The sequence below is a fragment of the Pundamilia nyererei genome, unplaced genomic scaffold (genome assembly GCF_000239375.1).
Source record: "Pundamilia nyererei isolate P.nyererei 1_Seehausen unplaced genomic scaffold, PunNye1.0 scaffold00067, whole genome shotgun sequence".
Classification (NCBI taxonomy): Eukaryota; Metazoa; Chordata; class Actinopteri; order Cichliformes; family Cichlidae; genus Pundamilia; species Pundamilia nyererei.
Genome location: NW_005187468.1, coordinates 2,086,281 through 2,113,043, shown reverse-complemented (window position 1 = coordinate 2,113,043; position 26,763 = coordinate 2,086,281). Strand labels below are relative to the sequence as shown.

General features: G+C 40.7%; 3 protein-coding genes and 1 long non-coding RNA gene across 4 annotated transcripts in view; 2 read left to right on the top strand and 2 right to left on the bottom strand.

The window, feature by feature from the left end:
- Nucleotides 1-668: 668 nt before the first annotated feature.
- On the top strand, nucleotides 669-11,871 carry LOC102209851 (glycoprotein endo-alpha-1,2-mannosidase-like protein). Its single transcript, XM_005736117.1, has 4 exons — nucleotides 669-1,649; nucleotides 2,917-3,026; nucleotides 9,799-9,875; nucleotides 10,234-11,871. Exons 1-4 carry the CDS (start codon nucleotides 1,139-1,141, stop codon nucleotides 10,868-10,870), a joined length of 1,335 nt encoding a protein of 444 aa, XP_005736174.1. The 5' UTR covers nucleotides 669-1,138; the 3' UTR covers nucleotides 10,871-11,871.
- Nucleotides 11,872-12,807: 936 nt separating this feature from the next.
- On the bottom strand, nucleotides 12,808-18,244 carry yrdc (yrdC N(6)-threonylcarbamoyltransferase domain containing). Its single transcript, XM_005736116.1, has 6 exons — nucleotides 17,963-18,244; nucleotides 15,727-15,922; nucleotides 14,954-15,068; nucleotides 14,753-14,872; nucleotides 13,910-14,040; nucleotides 12,808-13,281 (listed from the first exon to the last, which is right to left on the bottom strand). Exons 1-6 carry the CDS (start codon nucleotides 18,132-18,134, stop codon nucleotides 13,212-13,214), a joined length of 804 nt encoding a protein of 267 aa, XP_005736173.1. The 5' UTR covers nucleotides 18,135-18,244; the 3' UTR covers nucleotides 12,808-13,211.
- A 570-nt stretch (nucleotides 18,245-18,814) lies between these two features.
- Nucleotides 18,815-19,947, top strand: LOC102209079 (uncharacterized). Its single transcript, XR_311816.2, has 4 exons — nucleotides 18,815-18,913; nucleotides 18,987-19,045; nucleotides 19,111-19,212; nucleotides 19,298-19,947. It is a non-coding gene; the product is annotated as an uncharacterized LOC102209079 (long non-coding RNA).
- A 456-nt stretch (nucleotides 19,948-20,403) lies between these two features.
- mtf1 (metal-regulatory transcription factor 1) overlaps nucleotides 20,404-26,763 on the bottom strand; it is a 13,703-nt gene continuing 7,343 nt past the window's right edge. Inside the window, exons 6-11 of the mRNA XM_005736115.1 lie at nucleotides 25,425-25,558; nucleotides 24,861-24,938; nucleotides 24,559-24,661; nucleotides 23,837-24,474; nucleotides 23,519-23,588; nucleotides 20,404-22,863 (exon numbers count right to left, since the gene is read on the bottom strand). Of these exons, the coding sequence (XP_005736172.1) occupies nucleotides 22,406-22,863; nucleotides 23,519-23,588; nucleotides 23,837-24,474; nucleotides 24,559-24,661; nucleotides 24,861-24,938; nucleotides 25,425-25,558 (1,481 nt within the window). The 3' untranslated portion in view covers nucleotides 20,404-22,405. The remainder of the gene's footprint in view (nucleotides 22,864-23,518; nucleotides 23,589-23,836; nucleotides 24,475-24,558; nucleotides 24,662-24,860; nucleotides 24,939-25,424; nucleotides 25,559-26,763) is intronic.

Genomic DNA, 26,763 nt, shown 5'->3' with positions numbered 1-26,763 from the left:
AAAAAAAAAGAAAGTCCAACATATCTCTCGTGAATGATAGCAAGTCTTTTTGAGGTAGGAAGAACATTCCTATCACAAGGTAAAAGCCATGAATCTTTTTGACTGTTTTATCCTTTATTTATCCTGTAAAAAGAAAATAAAGAAAGAGTGAAAGACTAATCTCACTGGAATTACAGATGTCTTTTTCTTGAGAGATCAGTCCTTCATAAATCCTATTTACGACAGTCTATTTGTCAATATAAATAAAGGTATTCGATATAACAACAACAACAAACATAAGAAATCACTTTTTAGCACAACACAAAGTGTTCTATAAAATGACCGCTAGATGTCAGTATAAGTCTCAGTACAAAGTGCCGACTAAAATAAATAAAAATCTAATACCTTAGGTTTAACTGTGAAAACAACTTTATGAGAAAATAGTAGTTAATGTCACCTTTAAGAGATGAGTCATAGTCTTGTGGCCTCAGACCTGTTGATAAGAACAGTAGGCTATATAACGGGTATAACCATGTTGCTTTTTAGTCTTTTCTTTTTGAGTAAACTTTAGAAACGGTGCACGAGAAGGGTCCCGCCTCTTTGGCATCCATAAGGAAACACCAGCCAACCAAGCACGGAGGCTTTAAAGCCTCTCCGGGCATGACCAACAGAGAGCATCACCCCTGCGTTTAGACACCGTTTTTTGTCGGAAGTCAGGTGGATGGAGCAGCTGATGGGCGGGGGCGGTCCACGGGAGCGGTGAAGCGTCTTAGTGAGTGACAGCGTGGAAAAGAAATATGAGAGGAGAGTCTTAAGTTAGGAATAACTGGCCTGTGGCATTTAAAACAAAAAAATAGTAGCTCGGGCTTATCTTAGAGGTATAGATCCGCGTTGCAGTGATAACAAAAAAAATCCGCAGCTCATCGAAATGCGGAACAGAAGAAAGTTAAAAATTCCTTAATCAACTACGTAGGGTAGTCCTCTCTGGTTTGAGTGCAATCATGTAGACTCGTCTTTTAGCCGATGCGACGAGAAACACTTCGGAGAGTAGCTCGTAGTTTGTGGTGAACTCCATCTGGCCGCAGAAGCAGGACGCAGGTTTAATTTGCGCTCTTGGTTCCGTCCGCGCCGTATGCAGCTCCTGCCACTCTAGCCAACCATGGCACGACTGAGGAGGAAAGCGTGCATAGCTCTGTTTCTTTTCACGCTGTTCATCTTTGGGACCATGATGGGACTGAGGACCCTGAAGCCCAGTGACGGTTTCTCGGACTTGGCTCCGGGCTTGGAGCTCCTGCCGATGATCGGAGGAAAGATGGACCGGCGCTCAGTGTCCCGTGATGGGACCGCTTCCCCGGGTCAAGCCCGTCCGCCTGGCAGCAACGCCAAAGCCGTGTTGTCTAACACCGGCCCCGAGGGGACCATATTTTATGATGTTCATATTTTCTACTATATGTGGTACGGCAACCCACATATGGACGGTAAATACATTCACTGGGATCACATCCTAGTCCCGCACTGGGACCCTAAGATCGCATCCAGCTACCCGAGAGGGAAACACATGCCGCCCGAGGATATCGGCTCCAGTTTCTACCCCGAACTCAATTCGTACAGCTCGCGGGATCCGGATGTGTTGGAGTCCCACATGGAGCAGATCGGAGCATCCGCAGCAGGTACTGTAAAAAATGCAAACCGGCACCCTGAAATTCTTAGAGAGACGCACAAAAAAGAGCTGAGTGTTGTTATTTGTGCACAGCAGCTTTACAGAAATGTGGCTTCTGTAAGCACAAAGCTGCCTCCCTTTTGCTGAAGGGGCTCGACACACTTTTCAGCACCACACATATACTGGACAGCTCCCCACATGCTTGGTTCCCATATATCTGCTGCTGCGCTTTCATCCTTCATTGAGGTGTACATCAGAAGCAAACTAATGTTTTTAAAGATGTTTAGCTATCTATATTAAAACTGAACCTTATACTACTTTAGTATTAAAGCATCACCAAGCCCCAAAGTATCTCTGCAAGTACCTTTATCTCTTTTAAATGTCATGAACTGATAATAGTTGTGTTGCAGTCTCATCAAAGACTTGTATGGCTCCCTTAAATTCAGTACAAGTTTGTTCCCTGGTGTCAAGTAACAGCGCAGTGTGTCAGCCATCAGCAGCCAACACATGATAGGCCCTGATGTGTCTGTCCTGCGGTGCAGTAGGTTACTGTACACCGGCTTGAGTGATGAGAAGGTCATCTAACCCTGAAACCTGGGAATCATGGGAGGTCCAGCTCAAAGTTGCTTAATTAAAACCTTCCATTTAATGAGAGGCCTCATACTCAACTGTAAATAGATCTGCTTGACTTGGTGACTGATTTCCTGCCACTGAAATGAATAGCAGTAGCCGTCTTCTTGATACACAAAGACATGTTTGGCTATTGTAATCTAATAGTCTCCACAGCTCCACAGCAAGTGGACATGAGTTTAATAAATTAGTTGTGAGTGCATATACAGTGTGCCAGTTCCTACCTCTTGCCAGGCACCGCTGTGGCTGATAGAAAACCATTTTTCAGCCAGCGTGAGTTTACGAATTTATGAGCTGTCACACACTCAAACTGTTGCCACTAAAACAAGGCATAATAAATAGTCCTAAGATGACAAGTACATATTCATTTAAAAAATTGACTGTCCTCCATAGATCAGCAGATGTACTGTATTGCTGTGAACCACAAAGAGACTCTAAAGGATGATCGCAGAGAAAGCAACATTACTCCAAGACAACAATAACTGCACATAAACACAGTTAGCTTGAAATCGATGCATCATTTCAGCAATCCATACAATAATATTGTTAGAGCTTCATATACATTTTGTTTGTATGTTCCCATCAGAAGGTGATGGTGCTCTGAGGTGTTAATTCGTATCTTTGATCAAGTGCTTATCTCCCTCCAGGTGTTCTGGTCCTGTCCTGGTATCCTCCTGGAGTAGCTGATGACAACGGGGAACCTGCTGAGGATTTGGTACCAGCTGTACTGGATGCAGCATATAGACACAACCTCAAGGTAAGCAGTGTCAGCACATTTTACGTGTGTGTGTGTGTGTGTGTGTGTGTGCATGTGTGCGTGTGTGTGCGTGTGTGTGTGAGAGAGAGATGTTTCTTAGATGAATCATCTATTTTAAACATTAACTTTTTTTCTCTTTCCTCTTCATTGACCTTCATTGAAACTCTAAAAGACAGACCAATAAAAAGGAAATCAGATAGCACACTATATAACAATACTGCCAAAGTATAACTAAAGTAAGTTCAGATCATATAGAAATACAACAGAGTTTACAGTAGCTTTGAACTCTGTTAGAGAAATTAGATTTTGTGAAATTCATTTTAACTTTAGGACTATAACTTGCTGGAAAACAAACCAGTGACTTTATCATTTCTGTCACTCAGCAGCTATTCTGCATGTCCTTTAAGAAATACAAGAGATGCATCTCTAGAGATTTGTGGTTAGATAAAGACTATAACAAAAAGAAAATATATATATGGCTATACTGCCTCTCAAAAGGAAAGCATAGTGTCAATTTAGTACTACTACACAACAGTAGCTACTGCCCAACACGCATGGATACTGTGCTGATGGATTAATGTACAGCAAATCACCACGATATAGAATCTAGGTCAGATGGCAGCAGCTAGGCTTCTCCTAATTCCTAACAGCTGTAACAGTGTCCAAAGTATCTTAAGAATTCCTCATATCTGTCATTTACACTTAGAAATAGTTGAGCTGATGGTTGCAAAGTGTATATGGCAGAATATGTCCATAATTACACAACACTTTATCACATTTGTATTAGTTCTGAATGCGCTACACTTGAATTATTTGCATAAGAGGACCAAACTCAGATCCCTGAAGTACTCCACTGAGAACAATGAGCCATATTGAATTGTGTCTGTGGAGTTTCACTCTGCAGTGTGGATTAAACACCCAAAGTTATCTACATGACATTAAATGCTACGTAGACAGTCGTTAACATGTGCAGGCTTGCTTACAGTCTTTCATAGTGGCTCATTGTGTTGGCTTTTGTGGGTTCAAATGAGAAGTCTTTACAATTGATGATTTCTATGAGCAAAACAGACCTAAAGTAACTCAGCTATTGTTTATTTTGCTATTTTTATTTTGAACTGTTGCAAGAGCCAAAGTTGAGGCTCAAATGTGAAAAAAATTGGAATTTCTGTCCACTACCCTTTCTAAAACCTCAGTGACATGGGACCAAAAGAAGGATTACTGGTCTTTCACGGAGGCATATGAAGAGCTTAACACTGCATAGGATAGTAATCTCGAACCAGTGTTATATGTGGAATTTGTGGGTGCTAAGGCCTTCTCAACTTGCTGTGCTCCATCCTGTAAAGCTGCTCACTGCTACTCAGGATTTGACTCGGAATACTCGCGGCTGCAGTGACTTCGTCTCTAGCATTAAAGCATAAAATGTGTCAAAGAGCTGCTGCTGTTGCCGCTGGATTAGTTGTTGAATGAACTCTTGAACACATTAGTGGGGTGGAGAGCCGTGGGAGGCGGTGCAGAATGTGGGTAAAACCACATGACCAATTGCCAATTAGGTTGGAAAATGACAGCGGACATAGCTGAGTCTGTGTTGGTGCCCCTGCTGCACTGTATTGAAGGCTTATTAAAGCCAGTGTTTGCTTGTAATCAGATATGATTCGTGTCAGATGCTTACCAAATACGAATGGAGGGATTGGGCGAAGAAAGACAATGAAGGGGAACAAGAGTGAGGTGCTAGCAGTACGGGATTTTCAGCAGCACTGTGGATCGGAACAAGGAACTAGAAATAAATTAAGAAAGTTCTCAGGTCTGTATGCTCTAATGTGAAGAATAACAATGACTTAAGGGCCAAGATCTGAGGACTTTTCCCATGTTAAAGCAGGTGCCATTAATAATACACCACTGCATTTGTACATCTAATTCATTAATTTAATCATCTTAATAATTACCAAACATTTTCTAATATCAGCCTCTAAATATGACATTTTGTTGCTCTTTTTTAATATATGTAATTTATAATCGAATATGTTTATAATTGAAACATTTTACAGTTTAAAAATGACAAATATGTACACACGTAATAATATTTCCGTGAGCCTCTTGAAGTATATTTACCTTTTAATGCACAAGACCAAAAATCATTATTCACAAGTTGTATTTACAATTTGCAAAAGTTATCACCGAGGTTAATTACAAATCAGTATTGCAACACAAGTCATTATCATGCTGGTGTTTGTATTCTGTTGTGCAGATAACATAATTTGATTTCAGCAGAGATGCGGCCACAAACTGGCCTCATTCTTACTATACACAACTCCGATGAGAGGCAGAAGAGTTGTCGGGCTAGCCTGTCAGATTTAATATCATACTGGGGAGTTTTTTCTGTTTGGTTGAAGGCAACGAAATAATGCATCTCTACAAGGGCAAGACAAGAATGCAGGGATTAGACATGCATGGCTGAGTTGATGAGGTTTTACACATAATGCTGTCAGTAGAGAAGCTAATAGACAGAATTTAATGCCACGCTTTATTGTCATCATCCACCCAGCAAGCATGGCATTTTCATAAAAGCACGTGAGGAAAAACAGATTGTGACACGTTTTCTTCAAACTGCATATTGGAGTATCTTACTGAAATAAGAACGAGCTGCTTATCCTTGTGTTTAATGAAAACGCGCAGAAGGTCACAATCAGAGCAGTCTCCAGAAAGCGCTGGAATGAAATTATTCAGAGTTGAGTGGAGTCTTTCCAAGCATCCTCTTCCAATTCTCTTTGTTTTTCCTGAACTGTTATGTCTGCACAGAGCTACATTTATCTTTGGATTGCATCCTCTTGCATAATGTTTAGCAAAATGCTGACAAGGTAAAGAACTTTGGCTCTGATAATTTGGAACTCTGATGAAAAACAACCTTAAATCATTTCTGTGCTCTTTTCCACTGAAAGGCCGGACAAAAGGTGGGAGGGAAGCCCAAGTGAGGAGGATGGATGGTCCCACAGAGGGCAGTGGCAGCAGCCAAAAATGTATCAGATCAGGATACAAGAAGCTCACATAAAGTGGCTGCTTGCTTATCTGAGAAATGCATGAGCGAATTAGCAGTTTTGTTTTGAGTCCTCACCACCTTGGATAGTCTACTGTATGATATCAGAAAAATACATTCATAAAAAAAGACAAAAAAAATATCACAAAGGGAGGAACCTCCAGGAGTAATGAGCTATCAGTATTTATGATGCGTACCTTGGTTTCCAGCTTTGTCCTTTCTTGACCTGAGCTGTCTTGCATGTTGCAGCAGCAATCCTCCAAACTGAGGAGGAGTCTGGCACTCGTAACTGATGAATATGAAATTAATATTTCCAAGATTTTCATGGACAGACTAACCCATTAGGGGACACTTACTCGTAACCTTTAAGTATTCAATAGCAAAGAATAAACAAAAAAGAAAATATAAAATCAGAGAAGCTGGAACCATTTTTGCCTGAAAAGTAATATGACACATACATTTTAAAATTAAGAAATTATTGGAAAAAACATGCTTTTTTTAATCAAAGAAGTGTTTGCATTCAGACATTTAAACATGCAGTAAAATTATCAATAAAAATAAAAAAACAAGGAAAATGCTACAAATGACCAGTGACATGATCTGTCTCCATGACAGCAGGATGTAATGCTGAGCTGACAACGCATTTATATGAACCCAAAGTGATAGATGGAGGTTTAGATAAGAGGAATACAGTGAATTGCATACAGCTTTTGACCTAATTGAACATGTACAAGTTAGACTGAAGGTGAATGGAAACTGGAGACGAGCAAGCTCACTAAAAACAAATCCAGCTTCCATCCTGGTAGCGATCCCACGCCACATTGCTAAAAACACACTGACCCCTCTTCGGGTAATGCTGCAAAAGAAAGCAATGTACTTTTTATTATATAAGTTGAATAGCATCTCAGTAACACCCACACACGGCTCATGTTGGAGAGCACATCACATGAGCCTCCACAGCAGTGCTGCTGCTTGACCTCAGCTCGAAGTGGAGCTGAAATAGTCCTTTTGCCCAGGGCAGGGTGGGGGCGGCTTGGTGGGGACAGGGTAGGGGGGTTATTGGAAACTGGAGGTAGGAGAAAAAGAGCAGAGGGGATATGTGCATCATGGGTCCCATGACTCAGTTTGAGCCTGTGAACAATCTGCACCCTGAGGGGGTGCAAAAGTTCTATCTCCTAAGTAGGCCATGAAGCTACACAGGGGAATATGGCCCATGGGTGCCCTATGATGGCATCAGCCACACTTCCTTATTTCCCGATGCACTCAGTAGCTACATTTTTTCGTACATGAAACCTGTACAACCTCGGTGTATATCCACCGACTTCATTCACTGTAGAATGAAAGTGATATTAAATTGATCTAACTGTCAGAAAAGGTCTGAATCTATATTTTTGTGTTGGTGCATATCCTTCCCTTTGCGCTTTCTGCATGACATGCCACTAAATTCACTCTGCTCAGCACAAATCACACCGGGGCTGTTCCAGACTGCACCGTCAATGTTTATGAGATATTAAAATGCGTTGACTATGTCTCATTTACTTCTAAATTACCAAAAATGTAATCAGCCAGCGCGTTGGGGAAAATGAGTTTTCTAGTAGCCTGCACTCTGATGTAGTATCTATTTTCCTCTGTTATAATCATGTTATAATCATGCAGCTTCATGAGCTGTAATATCTCATAGATTTTTTTGTGGCTTTATCTTACTGTACTATCTTATTGTCTCCGTCATTTTCTCTCACTGTTACTGCCAGAGAGTTAGCTTCATAAATATTGATTTTAGAATATGATTTACTCATATGCCCAAGACCTTCCTTCCTCAATCTCTTTTCAAATTACTCTTTTGTAAAACAAAGTGCCTCTTACACTGTTAAAATTGACATTTTTTTGTACATAAAAGCACTTAGTATCATTATTAGTAGCAGAAGTGATCCAGTTATTTGGATCCATCCCGACCGTCCAGAACACATCTCCATTACTTCGTTAATACTCTACACTTAACTCCATAACGACAATATGGATCTTACAGAAAAACTACAAAATACATCTATTTCCAATAACAAGTAGGTGAAATGCCATTCTATATTTTAGTGGAGCTTTGCAAGCATTGGATTTTTAACAAAGATAAGACTTGGATCATGTAAAGTGGGCTAAGGCATCTTTGTTTAGCTTACTTAATGGCAGCCTACATCCCTTTAGATGCTTCCATCATCTCAAAAAGGACATTTTCCTTTCACATTGTTCCTCTCAAGTGTCCAGTGCTGGAAAAGTGGTGTTTCTCTTTGATCATGCATTATTCAAAGTCACTGAATTCTCCAGGCGCACCTTAAAATATTCAACTTAAGCACTTTTTGTGTACATGTCACTTCATATCCCTTGTTCCTCTGCTGCGTTTGTTCCTGAACTGTAAACGGCCATTTCTAAACAGACGCATTAACTGTGAGTGTTACAATAGTCTCCAGAGGCAGACCACTCAGGCTGAAAAACAGTTATAGTGTAGCAGATTTTGTCGTGAACACGGAGCAGTGAGGAAACATGGTGCTTTGATGTCCGTGTAAGTGGGTAACATTTGTGTTGGTGAGCCTTCTTAGTGTTATAGCCTTATTAAAGGGTTTTTAGAAAACTGCAGTGAGTCTGTAATAAGGTACAAGGGTAAAGGCACCAGACTCCTGATGCCACGCATTGCTTTGGGGCTGCACAAGGTCAAAATGGTGCATGACTAACATGTTTTGCTGAATTATAACCGTGAAACTCATTTTCCTGAAAAGGGCCTCAGAGGTCTGATGAGCTGTGATACCATCATGACTACAAAAACAGGGGTTGGTAATTGCGGTGTGACCAACATTGTTGCATCCGTGCCCAATCAAATTGTGATCTCTTTGTTTTTAATATGGTTACTTCAAAGATAGGGACCAGGTCTGAGACCGCTCAGTCACCATCTTCAAACCCATGTTGGTGCATCAAAACAGTGATAAAACGGGGATAAAACAGCAACAATCTCATTGAGATAATAATGTGATTAATGATGATAAAGCTCAAATCTTTTGTCTGCTGCAAATATGTTGCTATCCACACTTGACCTGTAGTGGTGTACTGGAACCAGACATGGAATCCATGCATTAAATGCAACACTGTCAGCCACAGACTGGGTCAGACTGAAATGTGGAAAATGTATTGCTTATACAGTTATAAGCAACCTGGCACCGCTAGTTCTTTTCAATAACAACAAGCATTTTACCAAGATCATCAGATTATCATACCCTGATGAAGATAAGAGAATGAATGGATTCATGGATGGATGGATGGAAAAATAAGAAGCAAGTAACACAATAATACAGTGTAAGTTCAGGTTTTATGCATGTTTCTCTCTGAAAACACTTAATGGTTCGTCTCTCCAACTACTTTGAACTAGATAGCAAAAAAAAAAATCAATCCAATCATTCGCCAACCACCTTTCCCTGGTTGCATGGAGGTTGTGGTCCTATTTTTACTCTTGTGTGACTGAGGCCTTATTGAATTATTTTTGTCTTAGAAACATGTCAGACTTTGATTGATTACAAGCCAGGAGAAGTTACTGTCACTCTTGTCAACTTTCTATGAGGAATCTCCCCCTGGGAACGCCTGACTTTTAGTCAATACTTCTCGAGGTCATCTGTAAATGCTGACCTTGAATGATACATAAATTAATAATGTAGTTTTATAATGAATGGAAATGAACATGCATATTGCTTTATCATCTCCCAGGTTGCATTCCACATCCAACCATACAGAGGACGAAATGATCAGAGCGTGCATGACAACATCAAGTACATCATTGACAGGTGGGTGCATGTCTGGCTGTGCTTCATCGCTGAGTCAACTCAAATAGAAAGCCATTAAGATTGCATGCATAGCAAGAAAAACAGCAGTTACGACACTGAAATACTTTTAGGGTGCATTTCAGCTTATATAAAGCCAGTTTCATGACTTATGGATGAGTTCTTCAAGCAAAAGCCATTTTAACTTTAACATGTGGGGTTGCTCTGAAAAAGAGGACCTTTCAGAGATTTACTCAGAAGTCCCAAACCTTGAAAAGATATTCAGTTTAAGTAAGAAATGGTATACAATATTTTATTCTTTGTCTCAGTGGTAGGGTTTATTGTTGTGTTGTTAAATGTTCTGTATTATATTCTTTTTAAGGTATGGCGACCACGGAGCGTTCTACAAGTTCACTACCAGCACAGGGAAGAGTCTTCCTCTGTTTTACATTTATGACTCCTACCTAACTCCACCCGAGTCCTGGTCTGAGTTTTTGACACCGACTGGCTCCCACAGCGTGCGTGGGTCAGCTTACGACTCCGTCTTTATAGCCCTGATTGTGGAGGAGCGTCATAAGCACGACATCCTGGCAGGCGGCTTCGATGGCATGTACACTTACTTTGCCTCCAACGGCTTCTCCTTTGGCTCTTCTCACCAGAACTGGAAAGCCATCAAAGCTTTCTGCGATGGGAACAACCTCCTTTTTATCCCCAGCGTGGGGCCTGGTTACATTGACACCAGCATTCGGCCGTGGAACAACCACAACACACGCAACAGGGTGAACGGACGTTACTACGAGACAGCCCTGCAGGCGGCACTCAACGTGCGCCCAGAGATTGTCACCATAACATCTTTTAATGAATGGCACGAGGGGACGCAGATAGAAAGGGCTGTGCCTAAAAAAACTGTGACACGGGTTTACTTGGACTATCAGCCACATGGGCCTGATCACTACCTGGAGCTGACCCGCCGCTGGGCCGAGCAGTTCAATAAAGAAAAGGAGCAGTGGCTCATGTGAGCTTTCATCAAACTGACTTGAAACGGCACGCTGTAGTGGAAGTGTGTGCACACATGAAAGAGGAGGCAAGAGAGCGATTGATTGATATAGTTTTGAGTGCAGAAGGACATGCTGTTACCTTTTTTAAACATGCTGGATGCGAGAGGTCCTATAGATGTGTGTGCAAATTCAAAGATAGGATACAAAGCGTATAAAAAACCCAGACTTGTAAAATGCTCTGTGGGTCTGTCTCTAATCTCTAATCTCCCGCACACAATTGGTACGTTGAAATGTCTGCCCGATAATTTGTTGTATTTCTAAATACAGTAAGCCACCATCTCATGCCCCTTTATATGGTGAAATAATAGAACTGAAGACACTGTAGTTTTCATTTATCCATAACATACAATTTGACCCTTTACCCAGGTTCAGAGAGCTTTTTAAAATGGGGATGATGTGGTGTTTTACAACTTGTCACTGTCACACAACATCATAATTTGTAAAGGTAAATTTGGAACATTATAGCATGTTAGCTCAACTTGTAAAAACACAGAACATGACAGTTTTTCACAGCAGATCCCCTGCATCCATTTCACTCGATCTCTAACATCTTCCTCTGTCACGCCAACCATCTGCACGTCCTCCTGCCTGAAAGCATCAATCTTCAGCATCCTTCGTCCAGCACATCCACCATCGCCTCTCTAACCTTGCCTCCAAACTGAGAGTCACCCTGATATCCTCATTTCCAATCTTGTCCATTCTGCCAGTAAAATCTTAACATCTTTTACTCCACCTCCAGCGTGACAACTTGCCCTTTCGTTATTGCCGCTGTCTCTAAACCATATATCACAACAGGTCTCACTACCATCTCATAAACTCTTTTACTCTTGCCATCCTTCACCAACAAACTAACTTACCAAGAATACTCATTTCTGATCTACCCAAATAAAATTGGGTAATTTCAACCGCTCCTTTATTTCCTGAGGCCTCTGACACAGATTTTACTCTAGGTACTATTGACACAACCCTCCCATTGTGTCAATAGTACGCAAGCTTGTGAGTCCCCGAGGCTGGGATTGTGTCTCCTCTTTGTCTCAAGCTGGGGATCTTTCCCATATAACGTGTCAAGTACTACACCACAGACCCGATATCTACCCAAATACAATTGGAGATTGAGTAATTCCTATATGAAAAGACTTCACTGTAAGCATATGGGACTCTGCTTTTTTTTCTCCACTGAAGCAAGAAGTCAGGACATGAAAGTCTATGGCTCAAAGTGATTGAACGCATTAATGAATATAAACCTGCCCACTGACTGGGGCACCCTGGGGCACACTCTGTATAGACTTGATTAAGATTCTGATAGCTTTTAAAATGAAAGGTTTCGCAGAGACAGGCGTTTTTGAGAATAAAAGTGCGTTCTCTGAATGATCCGAAGTTGATTTCCCTGTCCAGGTTGCCAGTAAGTGGTTTCTGCTCCTTTTTAAACACTTAACATTGCTCTATTGATTTCACCCTCCATTAAGAAGCTGTTTTGAGTGAAAATCCAGACACCAGTGGATAAAGACAGAAATAAATCTCAGATAGCTTCTTGTGCATGGATAAAACTGTGAGACTGGGAAAAAAATATATAATTTTATTGTGGATTTGCCAATGTTGTACCATCTGTTAATCAAGGTCCAATCAGACACTGAAGATTTAATCATGTACTCCAATTATTAACATTCAAATGAGAGGAATTCCACAAATTATATCCATGTGCCAACCGAAACAACCCAAATGTGCCAGTATTAGTAGTCTACACTGTAAAACAGGATTTACTGCAAGTGTTGATGCTAACAATTGAAGTGCAATCTTCACGCTGTCAGAAAAAAAAAGATAAAAAAACAAACCAACAAACAAACAAACAAAAAAAAGAAAAAGAAAAAAAGAAAACAGTTTACAGCCCCCTTAAATAAAGTTGATTTATTTTATCACACAGATTCAATCAGACCATTAAAATGTGTTCACTACAGCTCTGATCGTGTTGCGAAAAGGCTGGCTCAAACCATTCTTCCTCCCATGACCACATTACTTAAAGTACTATACAGCTGACCTATTTCTGTATAAATGATAGTTTAAAGCTTAAACTCCCAAATAATGTAATGACAGAAACATATACAAAATATGCTAATCTAAGACATAAGGAAAGATACCCAAGACTTTGAAGCTGCCACTGGAACAAAATCGTCCATCAGCAGTTTCAGTCCTCCTGAGATACAGTCTTCCCCGGCAAAGGCTGATTCATGGATTCATCTTCTCCCAAGTAGCCCCGGGTCAGAGCTGGTTGTGCGTGATTTTTGGAGTGTGGAGAGTTCAAAGGTCATTCTTCCCCAGAGAGCTCTGACAGTCCATATTTGCGCTTGAGCACATCAACCGTAGAAGAAAGGGCACTGAAATCAAAATTAAAGTCATTTCTTGTTTAATGTACCAAGTCTACTTCAGAGGAAACATGGGTGGTTTGGGGGCAGAGGGGGTGTAAGGGTCAGAGTGAGAAAGAAGAGTGTTAACACGATGCGACAGACTGACTCCAAATATGGTTTTTTAATGAAACTAAGACTTGTTCTTGCAAAATGCCTCCTTATTTTTTGTGGTGGGTATTTCAATATTTAAGTTTTGTTTTAGGAGATTCATACTATAGCTGGTGCTGTAACACTGGGAGAGGCTGGAAACACCTGGGTATTTCAAAGCAACAGTGAGTCAGTGCGGATGCATTTCCCCTTCTTCAAGTCATGGAATAAACTGGTGCTATATGAATAACTTCCAGTTCTAATTCAGGTGACTTGAGCAACGTATGACTGCTTACTTTGGATATTTTAATACATCAGACTCAGTCAGTTTACTTTTGCTCAGTTCTGGTTTGAAAATGTTTTTTTTCCAGTCAATTTTTTTTGTCAGTTGTAAAATGTGCCTGAAGTTCTCTGAAGGAGTTTAAATGATATGCTTAAACATTCAGTTACATCAGATAGTTTTATCTCACTTGGAGAGAAACTATTGGAACAAGCGTCTGGATGAACTTACCACCCTGGTCTGATGATGCTGTATTTGCCAAGTACTGACAGGTCGACTACTGTTGATCCGAGGCGGCTCTGGTCTCCTATCGGTCCACCATCAACAACCACAGCTAGTTTGGGCCAGAGCTCCTGGAACTCCTTAAGAGGATAAACCCAGCAATATTCAGAGCTACATACACTCACTATGTTAAGTGCGCCTGTTCAACTGCTCAATAATACAAATAATTAATCAGCCAATCACATGGCACCAAGTCAATGATTTACACATGTAAAGACAACCTGCTGAAGTTCAAACAGAGTATCATAATGGGGAAGAAAGATGAATGAAGTGAAGTAATTTTTTTCATCACAGTGAATTCACTTCACTCAAATGGAGCCCACAGTTACCAGATTTCAATGCAATAGAGCACCTTAATAATGTGGTGGAAAAAGAGATTGGGATCGTGGATGTGCAGGTGGCAAATCTGGGGCAACTGTGTCTGTCTGGTAGGTGTACTTGAAATTTAACCTCCTAGGACCTGGCGTCCACATACGTTGACATCACATTTAAGAAATATGTAAAATACAAAATTTTGCTCTACAAGGGCCTGATATCCACTTACGAGGACATTATACTGCCACTGCTCTATCGAAATTTAAAGCGAATGTCCTCATATGTGGATCTCATTTTTCTCCGAAACAAAAACAAACAAAAATATACATAATTCTTTGTTTTTACACTCATCAGATCCCAATCAGCTCAAATAGCAAAGAGACATTAAAAATGCATGCCATGAAAGAGTTCGGGTCTTAGGAGGTTAACATACTTGAAACTGACAGAAACAAAAACATCATTTACTTTAGTACTTACATGTACTTCCACTGTGCTGGTCTGTGAGCTGATGTTGGCACTTGTGAGTGCCAGTGGTTCCCCACACATCTGACAAAGTTGCCTCATAAAGGGATGATCTGGGATACGTACACCTACAAGCTGAGGAAGACATGGATGTGTAAACAACAATTCACACTTATGATCAAACAGCACTATTCAATGAAAAAGAAGCAAACTCACTGAGGTAAAGGGGTTCAGGTCTGTGTTCAGTTCTTCAGACCTTTCAAACACCAGGGTGACAGGACCAGGGAGCAGGTCACCTAACAGCTCTTTTTTCACCTTCACCTTGCAGTACCTGCACATGACATCACATTACCTTACTTGTGTGTAATCTAGCTCCCTAAACTATAAGGAAAACAACATAAATGACCATTAATGACTGCATCACTGCAAAAAAAAGCAGCTGTGTTTTATTTGATTCTCTGCTCTGATCCTGTTTTGTCTTTTGCAATGAAGTTTTGAACTCATGATGTCACGACACCAATTTGCATTGTGGAAAAATTGCTTTGGGCCATTTCATCATGTTCTGAATTTTAATGAAGCAAATGACTGATAGCCAAAATAACTATCTGATAATAAAATAATTGTTTTTCAGGCCAGAATAGTTTTTGGGAATATCCACTATTCTCTGATTTAATTTGTTTCACTTTGAGATTTCTTTAACAAATCTCAAAGAAATGCGACATGCCTGCACAGCGATAGAAAATACAGTCACAGAATAAAGTTGCGAATAATAATTACCGAGGTGTCCTTTGACAGCAGGTGTGCCTGTCACTCAAAATGTAAAATGTGTTATTTGAGTGGAGATGGTATCTGTGCCTCATGCATGTGTGACTCTTCAGGAAATGAGTAATATGTTTGTGCAAAATAGATGGCTTAGAGGAGGACTGCACTTAGAATGAAGCAATTACACAACATGTGCCCTGATCAAAGTGAAATAAAAGCACACTTACTTATAGATATCCTGAATTTCCCCTACACAGATGGCCAGCGGCTTCTGTCCGTTTCGTCCTTTAGTGTCATACGTTTTTCTGACGGCGTCGGAGTTTTGGGCCAGACATGCCAGGCCGTAGATGGTATCTGTGGGCACCGCAACAATGTGACCCTCTTTCAGGGCCTTTACTGTACAACTCAGGATTTCAGCACCATCTGCAGTTCAAAAACAAGGGGTGTTAATGAGACGTCATCCACAGAAGGACACAACAGTATGAATGGATGGTATGAGGAGGTTAGGGCATCTAAATTAAATGTTTACTCTAAACATGTTCCCCCAGCTTTATTGCTTTCATTTTCCTTTATGTATAAGGTACAAATTTAGGCTCATCAGCTATCGTGAATGCAATGTAAATACATTAGGGGGAGCGATAAAACAGGAAGAAATATGTATAGTGTAATATGTTTGTTGACTACCAAAAAAGTACACGCCTGAAGTAGCTAAAAAACCAAAAAAAACCAAAACAAAAGTACACAACTGAAGTGTGAATAGGTAAGCAACCTAATGAAATCCTACTCACACAATTGAACAGGTGATGTAACACCTTTCCAGATGCAATCTCACCTTCTAATCACACTATATACTATAATGCTAAAATATTTGTTGCTTGCCTTCACACACACACATATAAACTTGAGTGACATCCCATTCTCAGTCCAGAGGATTTAATATGTCAGCCCAGCCTTTGCAGCCATAGAAGCCTCAGCTCAGCTGGGAATTGTGTTTATGGGAATTTTAACCATCCAGATTCATCCAGAAGTGCATGCATGAGGTCAAACACTGATGTTGGACTCACAGTCTCTGCTCTAATTCAACCCAAAGGTGTCTGTCGGGTTGATGTCAGGATTCTGTGCAGTCCAGTCAAGTTCTTGCACACCAAACTCGCTCATCCATGTCTTTATGGACCTTGCTTTGTGCACTGGTGTGCAGTCCTGTTGGAACAGTAAGGGGCCATCCCCAAACTATTCCCACAAAGTCAGGAGCATGAAATTGTCCAAATTGTTTTGGTGTGCTGAAGCATTAGGAGTTCCAACCAGACGTCATAATTCCCCTCTTCACCAAACGCTACACTTGGCACATTGCAATCACACAAGTTCTGTTCTCCTGGCAACTGATTGCCAGATGTAGAAATGTGATTCATTACTCCCGAGAACACGTCTCCACTGCTCTAGGGTCAAGTAGCAGCGTGCTTTACACCAGTGTATTGCTTTGCATTGCACTTGGTGATGTAAGCCACTCAGCCATGGAAACCTATTCCATGAAGCTCTCTATGAACTGCTTTTGAGCGAATCTGAATGCCATGTGAAGTTTTGGAGGTGCATAGAAACTGACTCTGCAGAAAGTTGGCAAGCTCGGCACACTATACATCTCAGCATCCGCCGAGTCTGCACTGTGATCACACTTCATCAGCCATGAAGTGATAAAATCACACTTCATGGCTGAGTGGGTATAATACCACTCACAGCTGACTGTGGAATATTTAGTAGCAAGGTAATGTGACAACTTGTCTTATTGCACAGGTGGCTTCCTACTCACTCACTGAGCTGCTCAGAGACCCATTCTTTCTCAAATTTTTGTAGAAGCAGTTTCAAAACATTAAGAACACCTGTCAACATACTCATCGTCTTAGTACATTTCATTCTACACCTGTTTAAATGTTAAACTTGTTAAAGCAGTGATTGTCAAAAGGATCTGCTTAAGTTCAACCCAAGTATCCGAGGAGGCAAAATACGTAATTTAACTCCATTTGGATAGGGCCAGATAAGGACCTGAGGTTTTCACACAGTACAGAGGCATGAACGTTATGGTAGTTTGGGGCTTTTAATAATTTCTTTAACTTTTGTTTTCCTTTTTCTACAGTGGAATACAGCATACATAATGACTACAACAACAAGAATTAGGTGTACAACTTTGAATTTCTGCCACTAATTTCTAGTTTGGGCAAACAGCTACAAAGTAAGCAGTTCATCCTAACTGGCAGTGCTCACTCTACTGTGACTTAACTGGAGCTTAGTTTTGGATGTTAGAATCACATCGGGTTAGCTGTGAGTCACACATAACAGGAAAACCAAGAATCTGATGCAACATGGTGCAGTGTTTACGTTGCTTAGCGCCAATCAGAGCCGGTTGTTTACAAACACACTCTGCTTCACTAAGCGAGACCTACGTCCACTTTGAATGTTAGACACATGTACCTGTCTCGTCCCGATGGACCGTCGGTCCGTTGGAGGTCGGCGGTAACAGACGCAACACTTTCGTCTTGAGCTCTTTAAACATCTCTGCACTGATCCGACGAGCTGCGACTGAACCGTGAACTCCTCTAGATGTATTTACTAATACAGCAGCAATACTACATACCAGCTTCATAAAATCAAGCGTTCATCCGGAGGACTACCCTGTCTCACACGAGCAACGTGTTGTGGTGGGACCAGATGATAGAATTTTTCCGGGTTACGCCCCCAATCTATGACGACAACAATTAAAGAGCCAGCGGCACGGAAAAATGCAGACTAATACCAATGACCGCCATAAAAACGAGTATAATTTCACACTTGACATATACTTATAGCATTTCTAAAGAGATATCTCTCTCTCTCTCTTTTTCTACCGCGTGTGCCCTGTGTTTTTTTTCTCTTTTTTTTTTTTTTTTTTTTTGCTAATTAATAATGATTCTGGTTTTGGTTATATCAAAAATAAAATTTTAAAATAAAATGCATCACGTTTACGGAAAAAGAGGAAAAACAGCAGTGAATAAAAATGTTTTAATACGAGACACTTTCACTGGGAAAAAACAAACCTATGTCTTTTTTTTGTTGCTATTTATAGGGGGAAAAAACCAACAAAAACCCCAAACAGATTATTAACTTCAAGTGAATTTCTCAGAACTTTGAGTAGTTAAGTCAAAAATGGGAAACTATACCCCGAAATATACCCTTTCACTTATTGGTGCCTTTTTTGTCCTCCCCCAGTGGTAGAAACATATGTCCAGAGTGGCCTGGGCAGATAGTTCTTTCCCTCGTCATTCACTAATTAGTAAAATATAAATCACCTGAGCACACCTGCTTAAAAACACCGAATGCCCTTCCTCTATGAAACACGCTGAGCTTGCAAGACAAATGTGTATTTGATCATGGCCTCGGAAACTGGTAAGGTCGCCTGCTGCCCTCCAGCTTTCATGTTATCAGCGGGTTTGTCCAGGTATGTTTTGAACACTTGCAGGTTGCGCAGAGGATTTGCCGTCTGGGCGCGTTGATGAGGCAGGCTCCGAGACTAGACAGGTGAGTCACAGCATGACATTTTAGACTGATGGTGCTAGGCATTTTAACCAACACGTCCTCCGCAGGCTCTACAGGACATCGAGGACAGACTGTTGGACCTGTCTGAAAAAATAGCCCTGTGCAAAAAGATCGAGAATGACTTGAAGGACTTGCGTCATGCCCTAGAAGTGAGTTTTCTTCTGGTCTCTGAATTCTACTACAAATGGTTAGTGGTTTTAAAAAAAAAAAAATGATACTGGTTAAATGTTACAGAGGAAATCCCCCCAGGATGTGTCCGCACCACTCCAGAAATGAAGAGAAGAGGAAGACCCCTCCCAACTGCTGATTGCTATCTAACTAAATGAATGAATTCTATTAAAGTAACACAAAATGCTTCACCAAGCAAACATTTCAGTGACAAGGATAAGGTTTTATTAGTATTATATTGCTCTCAATTCAGAAAGTTACTCATATTTATATGAAACGCATAAGCAAACAGTTTCACATTATACATTCTTTAAAAAATACAAATTCTTAACATTTCCTCACTCTTTGGGTGTCAAGACATTCCTTTGGAAGCATGTCGTTTTCCTCTTTCTCCCTGCCCCAGCTCTTCCTGGAAAATATAGTCTGTTTGGTGGAAAATGTTGATGGCAGAAATTCCAAAGAATCTACACTTGTGAACAATCTGCTTCCAAACAAATGTCGCCACAATTGATTTGCTGACACTACAGACTGATGTAAATATTAGCCACGTGAACTTGGCCGACAAAGGCAAAATTTCTCTGTTTAATGAAAGAAACCAATAATTCACATGTTAAACTGAAGCGTGCGAAATGATGAAACTGGATGGAATTCTAAACCTATTTAAGCTTAAAATGGAAAATATCTGATTAAAATAACAAAACTGCCAAATACTTAAACATGCAAATCCAGCTGATATTAAACCAATTACAGAGGCCATAGGGTGGCTGTGAAACAGTACTTCATGGATTCACTACAGTCCAGATTCACACCATTCAATGCAAAATATACAGGAGCACTGTAGCTCAAAGCTATATTGCAGCAAATATTACTTAATGGGAGGCATAAGTAACCATTTAATCTTTGAGTCGGTAACTGAACTTGTAAATACCACACTTAAAATTGCATAGTTGGGTTCACCAATGATCTGTATGAAAATGTATAATGGTGAATAGGTACGACTCCCGGTGGTATTTTTTTTTTTCTTTGTGGGAATTATTTTAATATCCACTGGAGTCAATGTCAGCTTTGGATGCTCCAGACATCTAATTAATATTGTATTATGGGAGGAAATTTGCCTTGTGGCTCCTATAAATTTCCTAAATCACACCAGAGGAGCCAGATTAAAACTTTGCTTTTTTTTTTTTTTTTTAAAGATTGATTCTGCTTTTAATTTCCAATTTGCAGAATCATAATGTCTGCATCTGTTATATAGCTGAGTTTAATTTCTTTTTTTAAGTCAATGCTGAAATATTATAGTATTATATTGATAAAGCCCATTCGACTTTCCCAATATCACAACTGGAAAATCTCCATGCTTTTGCCTTGGTGTGATCTGCTGCTGGAATGGCTGCCTGAGAGTCGGTGAATGTGAAAACAGAGTGTCAACAAGCCGATTACTAAAGCAGAGGCTATCAAGGCAAGGAGGCTTACAGAACAATTAATGTTGTAAGGCCAAGAAGCTCTACTGTCATTTACAGGGCATAATGCCTTTACTCTATCATCATTGCATTGTGTCCCATGCGAAACAATACTGTTAAATTATACTCTGAGCCAGAGGCTATGCATTACATATATTTTCTTACAATGTGGACTATACAGAAACCCAGCGGCTTGTATAACTATTCAACTAAAACACAGCAAAAACATCTTCTGCATAAACGTGACGGGGAGAAGAATGAACAGAGTATACATTAGGTTCAAACTCAGAGTTAGCAATTCGAAAGTCTATACAAAAATACAAATTCTAGAATAATCTACAAGTTTTTCAAAGATGTTTACACTAAAATGTACCATATTTACATTGTCACCAGGACACCATCTTTTAAATGCTACTTTACAGCAGGTTTATACAAAAACTCTGTAGTGGTGCCGCAAATCAGCCTAACCGATATGCAGAACCAACTTTACAAGTTAGTGTGCAATAAACAGGGAAGAGTGCAGCAAAAACGTAGGGCTACTGCGAGTGTGGGCCGTCCGGCAAGGAAAATGCATGTCTGAGAAAATTGTGGGAACCAGGAACAGTTATGACTTGATGCATCCCTGAGAGGGTCACAACCCTAAAGAAGATGGGATGTTGACAGTAGTTCCTTATAGTTTAGTTGTGGGCAAGTTTTTGCAAACAAGCAGATCCTAGAGGATATTTTGCTTGACTGTGCAGTCTACTACACGTGCCTCGTTTTTACAATACTTACGTTCTTATGAAGGTAAAACAATTCAGTAACAAAAAAGCAGCTCAACTTAAAAAAAACATGTGATTGGAATAAATTAATAGATTATTTCTGCTATCTCAAAGATGATAGTATCATTATATTGAAAGAATCAGGCATTTAAATAAATTAACATATACAATTTTAAGTTAGTTTAAGTTATAGGCAACTTATTGACGTTATGTCGCTTAAAGAGACAGGCAGATCTGATCACAGGTTCTCAAAAAAAGTAAAAAAGAATCATCACATTATCTGGACCGCACTAGTCTTCATAGAAAACAAACAAAATACTGAGGAAATCACTTCATATTACAAGACAGCCACGTGGGAAGCTGTGTGACCAAGCTCTTTAAATTTTTGCTGGGAGCAATGCTTGATTAAAATTGTAGCAAAATCCTCTCATATACAGTGCATTATGGTTATTTGCATACCAGCCTAAAGAATTTGTTAGGACCTGTAGTACAGTACGAGGATACAGTACAAGGACAGACGAGTTTTGTTTTCCTGCTAAGGTGTGTGACCTTCAAGCCAGGACAATGAAACTCTAAATTATCAGTGCTTGGACAACACTTGGTCATTTCAATCAATTCAGAGTGAGGATTATTATAAAGAGTTTATCTTTTCAACAAAGGATCTACTGCCTTTTCCCTGCATTAATTAGCGTTTAAGTTGCTAAAACTCAACTACTGCAATGAGACTCAACAGAAAAGTTACACATACTTTGTATATATACCGTACTATACCTGTCCCAGTGCCATACAAAGCAGAATGCACTGCAGGTACTGGGGGGTTTCAATGCACACGCTATATAGGGTGAAAGAAGAGGCATAACTTCGGAGAGTGACTCGAGGTGTGGGTGGAATCGACGCTTGTGGGTGAGTGGGTGCAACAGACAAACATGTGGTGCCAGACTCCAAAGGCAGCTCTTTTAAGGATTGCCATCAGTAGCCATGCTGAAGTCATCTGCGACCAGCAGCAGAGCCTCAATGTTGGCGGCTGTCTCAGGGCTCTGCAGGGAGAGGAAGTCTGAGACGTCCATACTGGCTAACCCGTCAGATGAGGGTGGGTTGGCGGAGAAAGTCTGAGCTGTGGAGGAGGAAGAAGAAGAAGAAGAGGGGGCCTCCAGTGTCACCTCACCCACCTTGGAGGAAGACTTGGGGGGGCAGCAGGAGGAAGATGAAGTTGCTGAATGGTGCTGAGGCTCTGATAGTGGCGGGGGAGGGGGCTCTGGTGGCTGCTGCTGTGATGGGGCTGAAACGATGGAGGAGGCACTCTTTGCACTCTTGTCTTTAGCAGAGTCCCTGCAGGCACACTGACACTGGCAGGATTCCTCCTGTTTGATGATGATGACTGGCAGGCTGAGGCCGATCTGCTGGACTGAGTTACCTACAACAGAAACATTACGTTTGATTAGGCCAATGCAAAGAAATTAGTCAAAACCACAGTGGTGTCTGCAAAAGTAGGCTGTCTGATTGTACCCTGTCAATATTTACAGATGGAAACATTACAAAAGATTAGGTGACCACATGTTCCTATCAGCAACATGAGCTGTAAACGTTGATGAAAACACCATCATCTGGTAGACCTGGCAGTGGTTCTTTTAAGGACCATAAGAGCTGTAAATTCACCAGCAATCACTAACAAATCAAAAATCTTTGACTTCAACTTGCTAATTAGAGCCCCCCCCCCATTTTCTGTTTTGTCAATTTATATTAATATATTTGGGGAATTCTTAATTTAAAAAAAAAAAGAGTTCAGGGAATCTTACTTTTTTCCTCCCCATTTCATAAATGTTACATTTAATTAGGTGGAAAAAAGATTTAGCAAAAATGAAAGATGGTTACTATCAAGCCTCAGCCTGAGATTGCCATTTCCTTCCTCAAACTTTGCATTTTTATTACCAAATACTTTTCCTAGTAACTATTGCATACTATTTAACTAATCGTCATTAACCCAAGTATTTTAGTGGCAAAACAAATGTATGATTTCCTTAGTCTTTGGCCAATGTCAACAGCACAAGATTGGTTTCACGGTGGCTTACCAGCATTACCTCCCACTGGTATGGCTGTAGTGAAGAAAACCTTTTCCACTTTTGGAGCTCCTTGATGTGGCTGTGAATAAACAAAAACACCAAAGTTCAAAAGGGTTAACAATAAATATCAGTATCCTCAAGATGATTACACCATTTTTTTTTTTTTTTTTTTTAGACCGTATCAAAAAGGGATGGACTGTGTATGAATTAAAAGCCATACTTTCCCTAATGTTTCATTTACCTAGTTTCATAGTTTGTTTGTGCTACCTTGTTTTCTTGTGAACAAGATGAAGAGGAGAACAGATTCTGTGTGGGATCATTACTCACTGCTTGCTCTGGGTTCTGCTGGCTGTTGGTGGCACTGCTAAGGATCCATTGGAGATTCTGGTCAGACATGACCAAGCTGGGCTGCAGCAGGTTCTGTGTGGGTGCTATGGTGATAGTGGCAGGGGTGGTTGCCAGACCAGGGCCAGAGTTTGGACCAGGATTATTGGCCAAAGGCACAGGTTGAGCCACAGGTGCTGGAGCATCTGTTGTGGTAGCTGCAACAACAGCAGGACCTGGTGCTGTGGCAGTCAGTGCAGGGGCAGGAGCAGGCGTAGCAATGGGTGGTGGTAGTGGAGTGGTCTGGGTAGTACTATCTTGCTGTAGAAATGTTGGTGGCAGTGCCACATATTGCTGGGGGGTGACGTGGTTTTGTGGCTGGACAGAAGCCTGTGGCACGTCTGAGATCTGCTGCATGAAAGCAGGAGGCTGTGTTGTGCTAACATTTGCAGTGATGGAGGCAGGGGTGGAGGTCTGGGAGGAAGAGCTCTGATTGAGCTGGGAAGAAGCCTCCATGACTGCAGCGTTTTGTGAACAAGAAGATGAGGAGGTAGGATTGACAGAGAAAGAGATGAGAGAGGAGGCTTCTGTCACTCCCGGTTGGGTGGGAGTGTCCAAGCCGAAGGGCTCAGCAAGGTTCTCTGGTCAAGGGGGAAAAAAAACTTCTCAGAACAAGAACTTTAAGAAAACCCAAACAGGTCGATTTTTAAATGAAATATTCTTACCGCTGGGATGAGCATCATCTTGGCTGATGCTATTTTCAGGACTCTGGAACATAAGCTCAAAGATTTTCACAGGGGTGGCATTGTTGAGGTCCAAATTTTGAGCCTGCAATAAAATTTAAATGAACAAAAGCCTTTAAAAAAGTGCACTCAGTGCACTTTTGACCTTGACATTTTAATACAGTGAATATAAAATCTGAAGACTGAAAATATCTTTTAACTGACATCTCACTGATCATCCTGACAGCTCCTCTACTGTGTCAATACAGTCTGTTTGACAAAGGTGAAATAAAGTTCAAACTCACATTATGGATGTTCTCTCGTAGTTCTGAGTCTGTAGAGATGAGGCTCAAGTCACTGAGGCACAGCGAGTGATTTGCATCCTGCAATTAAGAGATCGAAAGGTCCCTGATTAAAGTAGCCACCCCAAGTGCTGAGTCGTGGAAATGGAAGCTACTGTAAAAAATAGGTTAAAATCTAGGTTTTACCATACAAGGTAGTCCATTACATAATGACATAATTAACAACTATTCCTTTAAAGAAAGAACAATGTAATCTACTTGGTCTATAAACATTTGCCATTAAAAACACAGGCCACTGCACAAGTGGAAAAGTTAAATACTTTACTTTTATGGTGACATGCTCTGTAGAAAGTCAATGTACCATGTAGTAATACCTGTGATATGAGATGTTATAACACAACTGTTTGTTATGTGAAAAGCAACAAAAGAGCACTTTACTTCAGAACACAGCATACAGTAAATGGCACGAGAAGCACAGTGTTATGTAGCCCTGAGGCTGTCCATGGAGAACACGATGACTGTGCCAAGTGTGCCCACACTCTGACAAGACGCTGTGCTGTGACTCACTTCAGAGAGTGGATGGGTGAGAGAGACGCTGAAGGACTGTCCTTTGTCGTGGCCTCGGATGTGACTCTTCAAGCTGTACTGGCTGCTAAAAGTCTTCTCACAGCCATCACTAGGACAGTTGAATGGCTTCTCCCCTACAGAATGAGCAGAGACAAAGGCAGAAAATACAGACTGAGACTGATTCATTTATTTATTATTCTTTACTATTTATATCTTTCCTGGCAGGAAAAAGTAACTTAATTCAAAGTTGCAACTTTATTAATAAAATGATGACTTTTCAGTGACAAAAAAATGCAGCCGTATGGGTTTTAAAAAGTTAGCTTTACTCTTGTCACAATAATATAAAATTTTCAAGGGACCAGCATGGCTGTTTCCTGCTCTTACTCTAGCGTTGCAGACTTACACACGCTATAGCTATGTACTGTCACCAGGGGGCAGTGTTAGAGATATGTGAAACAACTCTTAATATGAGCTAGTCTTCTTTGTGTTCGCAGAATTCTTGGTTCTTAAGCTAAGTCGCTGCAGAGACAACAGAAGTTAAAACATACAAAACTGTTTGTAGTAAAGCAAAACCAAACGTTAAAATAATGAAAACTGTCCTGTTTTCAACCTTGAGGCAACTGTGGCTCAGGAGGTAGTAGGGGGCGTCCTTCAAGGGGAAGGTTAGTGGTTTGCTCCCTAGCTTCATTCTAAAGTGTCCTTGGGTAAGATATGGTGTGTGTGATGATTAGAAAAGGTGTAGGTTAGGTATAGAATAAAGCTCTTGTATGTGACTGGGTGAAGGAAGCTTATAGTTAAAAGTGCTTTGAGTGGTCAGTTAAGCAGAATTGATGGGCCAGCAGGGCGAGCACTTTCGCAGTCTGCTGGTAGTCAGGGTGGCCCGTCTCTCTGCAGAGAGCTCTGTTTTTAGATGGACGCAGTGTACAAAGTCTGTGATAAAAATCTGTGGGCTATTCTTGCTTGTGCTGCTGTTGGTGCATCAGCCAGGCATGAAGTTATAACATACGAATAGCTGAAGTGAAACCAAGTGCAGAAGAAATGTCTGTGCTTTTCATGGTGTATTTTTGATCTTCGATATTTTTTTTTTTTTTTGTGGTTCTCTTGTTTCCAGTAAAGTCCCCTTTTCAGCCAATTAGCAAACAGTAGAAGTACTTCCTCTCCACACCCTTTACAAAGTGTTACATTGGTACTTAAATAGCACTTTATGGGGCTACCGATTGGGTAATTTTTCATTACCCAATCAGTATTCTACCTATGCAGTGTCATCACTGTTAAGCTACATGCTTTTGTTTTTTCCTCAGTCTGAATATGCAAAATCCAGCCAAATGGACACAAACAC

Coding starts and splice junctions, on each gene's coding strand:
- LOC102209851 (XM_005736117.1), top strand. CDS start 1,139: ATGGCACGACTGAGGAGGAAAGCGTGCATAGCTCTGTTTCTTTTCACG. Junction 3,027..9,798: donor CATATAGACACAACCTCAAG/GTAAGCAGTGTC, acceptor ATCATCTCCCAG/GTTGCATTCCACATCCAACC. Junction 9,876..10,233: donor ATCAAGTACATCATTGACAG/GTGGGTGCATGT, acceptor ATTCTTTTTAAG/GTATGGCGACCACGGAGCGT.
- yrdc (XM_005736116.1), bottom strand. CDS start 18,134: ATGAAGCTGGTATGTAGTATTGCTGCTGTATTAGTAAATACATCTAGA. Junction 14,873..14,953: donor ACCTGAACCCCTTTACCTCA/GTGAGTTTGCTT, acceptor TGTCTTCCTCAG/CTTGTAGGTGTACGTATCCC. Junction 14,041..14,752: donor CCAGCACAGTGGAAGTACAT/GTAAGTACTAAA, acceptor TATCCTCTTAAG/GAGTTCCAGGAGCTCTGGCC.